This window comes from Phoenix dactylifera, chromosome 7 (assembly GCF_051530095.1).
Source record: "Phoenix dactylifera cultivar Ajwa chromosome 7, Ajwa_hap1_PhDact_Kaust_v1.1, whole genome shotgun sequence".
NCBI lineage: Eukaryota > Viridiplantae > Streptophyta > Magnoliopsida > Arecales > Arecaceae > Phoenix > Phoenix dactylifera.
The window spans coordinates 24,794,297-24,800,782 of NC_143196.1; the positions used below are offsets into that span (position 1 = coordinate 24,794,297).

A 6,486-nucleotide genomic window follows, 5' to 3' on the forward strand; every position below is an offset into this window, starting at 1 on the left:
TTACGCATTACTTTTCATTTTTCCTATTGGTAATATATTTTGATCCTAATTTTTGGCTTAAATTTGCCTTTTGTTTTGACACTAGCCACATAGGATTACTATAAATATTAATTAATTTGCTAAATATCTCTTAATGAGATCTAAAAATAAAAAATTCTTGGATTATATGCTTAATCAAAGGACGCAAATGGCCATGCGTCTGGTGGTAATTGTGGAAATGGCTACCCTGTAAATACGTCGCAAATGTATGGCGAGACACAATGACCCATCACCACCACTCCTATTTATTCTGATCCTAGAATCATGTCTTTGGACAAACCACATCATCACCATCAAATCGCCCCCCGAAATCAACCTATCAATTATCGTATCATCATTTTATGATCAGTATCATCAACCCAAAACCCTCCACACCCCCCACAAGTCCCACCCTCTCTTTCTCTCACAGGGACCCAAAACAAAAAGAGCGTTTTTTAATCATTTCCCAGCCCTTTTCTCCTTCCTGTTGTCCCCATTTCCTTCTTGCCATTTTCTCTCTTCCCCCAAATAGTCTTCTCCCGTTTCCGCATCCTCCTACAAAACCCCTTTCTTATACAACAGTGGCCTTGCTTCTCTTCCTCCTGCTCTCTTCTTCTGCCACTCCACTGCGCCCCCCCCCTCATTTGCTCCATAGCAAAGAGCCCATTTTAAGGAGGAGGAGGAGAAAGAAGAAGAACAAAGGCCCCTCTTTTCTATCACCAAAACCATCTTCCATCCTTTATCCATCTATCTGTCTATCTATCTATCCATCTATAAACTCTCTCTTTTGGTTGAGATGAGTCCAAGCGATGACTGCATGTCCTCCATCCTCCTCTGCGCGGAGGACAACAGCAGCATCCTGGGCTTTGATGATGATGAGGAGGATGTCCGGGTGACGGGGCCTGGCTGGGTCACACAAAAAAGGAGCGATTTTTATGGGGATTCCTTGATGATTTTCCCCCTCCAGTCTGATGAGTTCTTGGCTCGGTTGGTGGAGATAGAATCCGAGCATCTGCCGAGGGGGGATTACGCCGAGAGGCTGCGCTCCGGGGCCCTGGACCTGTCCATCAGAAGAGAAGCCGTCGACTGGATTTTGAAGGTGAAATTTTTAATCTTTTTTTGTTTCCGATTTTTGAATATTATTCTTCAAATTTCCTTCTTTTGAACTGCTGTTTTATTGATCCTTTGATAGTTTTTATGTGTTTTAGTTCCAGTATGATCATATTTGATGTAAATAGGTCTTGGACTACTGAGATTGTTGATCAATATGGACGCTTTTGATGTTGTTGTTCTAATTTCCCTCTTGGTATTTTTGTTTGCTCTGATCATTCTATGGATTGTGTTTTTGAGGGGTTTTACTCTTCTTGTTGTTTGATTGGTGACCATGGAAATGGAACCGTGTTCATCTGGGTCTTGAATGGTTTGATGTGGTGTTTGTTAATGTACTGTTTGTTAATGAACATGAGAATAAGTTTGTTTTCCTTTCTTCATTTACTCATTCCTTGATGATGGTAATGGAATTTATGTTACCTTTAGTCTTGCTTTGTTTCTCTATTTCTGCATTTTGATCCCCATTCCCTCTTTTGGTTGATGGTATTTGTGAATTATTGGACAGGTTCATGCCAATTATAGTTTTGGACCTTTGAGTGCTTATTTGTCTGCGAATTACTTGGATCGATTCCTCTCCACCTACGAGCTTCCTGTAAGAACCCTCATAAAGGCTTCGAATCTAACCTTTCTTAGATATGTTACATTAATTCGATCAAGTAGATATAATTATTGGTATGGCATAAGTGAAAGAAATTAATTTGTTCGATTCTATTTCCTCATCATTCTGTTATTTCTACTTGTAGCAAGGCAAAGCTTGGACTACGCAATTATTGTCGGTGGCATGCTTGTCATTAGCGACCAAGATGGAGGAAACTGAAGTTCCTCTATTGCTGGATTTGCAGGTGAAGTAGGCATCATTAATTGAATTCTCCGATTTGTTCGTCGTGCGTAAATGTGTCTTAAATTTCCCTAATTTGTATTATATAGGTTGGTGAATCAAAATATGTATTTGTCGTGTGTAAATGTGTCTTAAACTTCCCTAAATTGTATTATATAGGTTGGCGAGTCAAAATATGTATTCGAGGCTAGGACTATTCAGAGAATGGAGCTTCTGGTGCTGAGCACCCTCAAATGGAGGATGCAAGCCGTGACTCCTTTCTCGTTTATAGACTACTTCCTTTACAAGTTCAATGATGGTAATTCTCCAACCAAGTTATCGATATCCCGATCCATGGAACTCATCTTGAGCACAATTAGAGGTGTGCTTCCTTTTCAAAGCTATAAAAATTTAATCTCTTACAGTTAAAAGAGGGGTCTCTGGATTGAATTGTATTTCTGAAAGTGCATAATTGAAATGCAGGGACTGATTTCTTAGCATTCAGACCTTCAGAAATTGCTGCAGCTGTTGCGCTTTCGGTATTGGGAGAAACCCAAACTGTGGATGTTGACAAGGGTGTGTCTTCTTGCATACACATAGCAAAGGTTTGTGTAATTCTGGCTATATTCATTTGTGGCTATCATTTATTTACGAAGTGTTCTATTTTTCATATGAATGAGTAGCTGAATGAATCATTTCATAGACCTTTTCAGAATTTGAAGGATTTTGATCTGGTTTGTGGCTGCTGCAGGAGAGGGTGTTGAGATGCTATGAAGTGATTCAAGAGATTATACTGATGAGGAATATGCCACTTAAAAATGTTAGCTCATCAGTTTCTTCAGTGCCGCATAGCCCAATTGCGGTGTTAGATGCCGCATGCCTGAGCTATAAGAGCGACGATATTACTGTTGGGTCACATGCAACATGTCACCAGGCTTCTCCAGCTGGCAAGAGGAGGAAAATAAGCAGATCTTCAATCTCATGAAGATGGGGGGTTTCTATGTGCTGCTCACCTGTTTGGGAGGTTTTGGTACTTTCAAGCAAGTTAGTCTGGTTTGGTTAGTGGGAGTTTTGGTGTGGTCAGAAAGTTACCAGCAAAAAAACAAAAAAGGAAAAAAAAAAACTTGACCAAAAAAAAGGAGGAACAAAACAAAGATCAGATGTTGTGGATGATCAGTTAATCATGCAGTTAATATGAATGAAGCACCCACAAGCTTTCAAATTACCAAAAATATAAAGCCAGATGGGAAAACAGAGAAAAATGATGGAAGCAAAGAGGAAGTAGAGAGAAATGTATGCCAAGGAGAAGATAGAGACCGCCATAGATAAACTGAGAAGTGTTTTCGTTGTTTGTTTTTCTTTTTTACTTGTGAGAAAATTAGGAAAAAAAATTTCCCTTTAGGGATCAAAAGTGACCACCCAAACAGAAAATTGACAGAAAAAGGAGGAAGTAGGTTTCCTTAAAAATGGCATTTATCATTGACAATGTTTACATGATTACTTCTTCTGTTGTTGTATTTTTGGTGTCGGCCATCTTATTCTTTGACTGCTTATCTGCTTAGACTCTTGATATTTTTTTCCCCTTATGACACAAAAGGAGAGCTCCTAGTCAGTAGAAATCTTTGGGAAGCCAATACATAAAACTTTCAAAGGGGAGAGTATCTAAATATTTATAAGGTGGGTGGTGGGAACCCTCCCCTTGGAAGTTTCAGTCCCTAATTTATAAGTTCATAGTGTTTAAAAAAAGGGAAGGGAGAATTATTCCCTGCTGGATTGGTTTTCTTTTCTTTGGTCTTCTCTTTGTTTAGCATTGTTTATCATATTTAAGCAGCAACATTATTTACATCCTAAGATCTAGTCTATCAGAAGCCATGAAAAATTGTATATATAGTATTCTTGGTCAGTTGGATTTTGCAGTGTTTCTGCAAGTGGATTTTTTAATGCAAGCTAAGCTTGTTCTAAAAAACTGGGCAAAGTTCTCACTGAATCCACTTCGCATGAAAGGCTATCAGGTGTGCACATATATGCGACTTCTTGGGGCACACTGACTTGGTTATGTCTTTCAGTCACTTGTGTCTACCACATTACTTTTGTCACATATTTTGGTTGAATGGGTAATGATGGCGTGCAAAAGGATGGGCAACTAAAAGAACTGAGCCTCTCCTGCCAAAAAAAAGAGAAGAAATTGAAGTCTTTTCTTTTGTTCATATTGTTATTGCTTATGTGTCTTTTTGACAAAGGCTTCTTTGAATAAACAGAGACTGGTCTACAGCAACAGTCTTTTATTATATTTCATTTTTTAAGGAGGGCAGCAATTTTTGTATAACATGTCCCAATGAAGATGCTGCTGGTAGAACTAAACTAAAGATGGAAAGAATCTTAGTAAGCTGTTCTATGGGGTTTCGTATTAAATTACCAAACAGGACCTAATTTGGACTCTATTTATGTCAACCTACTTGGAATTGTGGGCCCATTGTTATATTGGAACCTCCAAAAAGCTCCCTAGGATCGAATTTGAGTTACATATCTAATTGCATGCTGAGGTTTCATTTAAAGTGAATTATAAGGTTCAAAAATTTGCAATATAGGTGGTGCTTCCTATCTCCTTTAAGGGAATTTTCAAAATCCAACTTGATTGAGATATTTATTATAACAAAAGAAAAAAGGTATGCAAAGAAATAGTTATGTAGATTAGTATAGGTATATTGTTCCCTAAAGCCTAGTATCAAGGGTTAATCACCATAAATGTAGCTAGTTATGTATTGATTTTTAGTATCGCGATCACTTCTGATGTCTAGAAGAATAGGCAAATTTATTTACATCTACATCCAGCATCATGTTACTGTGATGAACATATTGACAAAAGTTACCCCATTGGAGTGGACAAAATGAGAGGCATGCCTATATCCATGTAACTGAAGGTGGGTGGGAACCAAGTTTTACAGTCACCACCATGATTTGTGAAATTCAGCCCCATGCAGGGAATCTTTTTTATTCTAATGACAGCAAATAGGAAATTGCATAGACGAAATCTTTTGAAGTATGCACTTTTCATATTATATGCAGAAGCCATAGCTTTTAAGAAACCTTTGTCAATTTTCATCTCCCAGACCTATATACAAGTCTAGAACTCATCCTTCACTTCTGAAGGTCATCAAGAATCTGTATAAGAGATATCACTTACCAGAGTTTAATCAATGATCACAAATTATACATACCATCGTTATGATGCCGGGGATGGATAGGTTAATAGTGCCCCCAAGAGCAAAACTTATTGAGGACAGAAGTTCCATTGGTGAAACTATAAATAACAGCTGCAACAAAATAGTTTTTGATTTTTACATATAATTTTTAAGGAGAGAGAACAAATCCATTTAAACTATAATTACCAAGTCGAAATTTTTCGGGATGCACCAACGGAGAGCAAAATTTAGAACCTTTAGTTGCTAAGCAGAGGGGTGTGACAAACGAACTCTAATTTGCGATGCAACGAAGAAGTTTATCTCGCATCACCGTGATTCATGTAACTCTTCATGAGAGCAACTCACATTGTCCTTTTTGCCACAAAGCTTCAATCTACCGAGCATTGTCCTTCTTGTCACAACACCTCTATCACCACCTTATCTAGCAACAATCTGAATGAAAGTTTGCCCCATAGAAAACTATCACACCTCATTTTGTCACCACTTAATCAGGAATTATGGGCATCACCAGGTTCAGACAAGCTCTCAAAGACAATGCTAGTTGGTGTTCTGAGCACGTCGTACGATCTTGGCGGTCTGATTTGGTCGCATTTCATCGAAAATATGCCGAGAAGATAGCTGTGAAAGAATTGGCTCTTGCGAAACCATGCACTAGGAACAAGAGGCTACTCTGGGGAGACGGTCGACCCACCATCTACGCGCTGCAGTGAAAGGAACAAAGCTCGTTTTTTCTTTTGTCAGGCACAGGGACCAGTCTTAAACCAAGAACCAGCTGTTAACCTACAGGTAAAAGGATATCGAATAAAATCCGTTATTCGTTAGAAAAAAATGAATATGAATATAGATAGATAACTATCTTATTCATATCCTAATATCCGATTTTTTTTGTAACATTATTTAATTTTATATATCACTCATAAATTTTTTTAAAAAATAAATAATCATATTGACATGCTATTAACTTGATTTATTAATAACTTAGTAATTTATTTGATTCTGTGGTTATAAAATTTTATTATCCGATTTATATCCGTATTTATATTCATACTTTTAGTATTGTATCCGTATTCGTTTAAAACAAATATAGATACGAATTTTTACATTAATATCCATATCCATCTTCATTAAACAAAATAAATACCAATATGAATATACTAATATTTGATTCAATTTCAGCTCTACCTAAAGCCCCACTTTTATAGAATGAAACTTTTAAACATCAAACTATGGGCTAGAGATGAATGCACCAGCAGCTAAACTTGTTGCTAAACTAGTTGGTCATTGGTAGCCAAGAGACGATTGACGATTGGTCGAAAACATTGACATGTGATGTGGAAA

General features: G+C 37.5%; 1 protein-coding gene across 1 annotated transcript; it reads left to right on the forward strand.

The window, feature by feature from the left end:
* The first annotated feature begins 486 nt into the window (after positions 1-486).
* Positions 487-3,460, forward strand: LOC103716176 (cyclin-D3-1-like). Its single transcript, XM_008804079.6, has 6 exons — positions 487-1,117; positions 1,634-1,720; positions 1,872-1,970; positions 2,126-2,327; positions 2,429-2,550; positions 2,697-3,460. The coding sequence occupies exons 1-6, from the start codon at positions 815-817 to the stop codon at positions 2,928-2,930; spliced, it is 1,047 nt and encodes a 348-aa protein (XP_008802301.3). The 5' UTR covers positions 487-814; the 3' UTR covers positions 2,931-3,460.
* The last annotated feature ends 3,026 nt before the right edge of the window (positions 3,461-6,486 follow it).

What these genes read in the sequence shown, in the direction of transcription:
- LOC103716176 (XM_008804079.6), top strand. Translation starts at nt 815, where the DNA reads ATGAGTCCAAGCGATGACTGCATGTCCTCCATCCTCCTCTGCGCGGAG. An exon ending in CTCTATTGCTGGATTTGCAG is followed by an intron (nt 1,971 to 2,125) that starts GTGAAGTAGGCA and finishes TGTATTATATAG; the next exon opens with GTTGGCGAGTCAAAATATGT. An exon ending in CATCTTGAGCACAATTAGAG is followed by an intron (nt 2,328 to 2,428) that starts GTGTGCTTCCTT and finishes ATTGAAATGCAG; the next exon opens with GGACTGATTTCTTAGCATTC.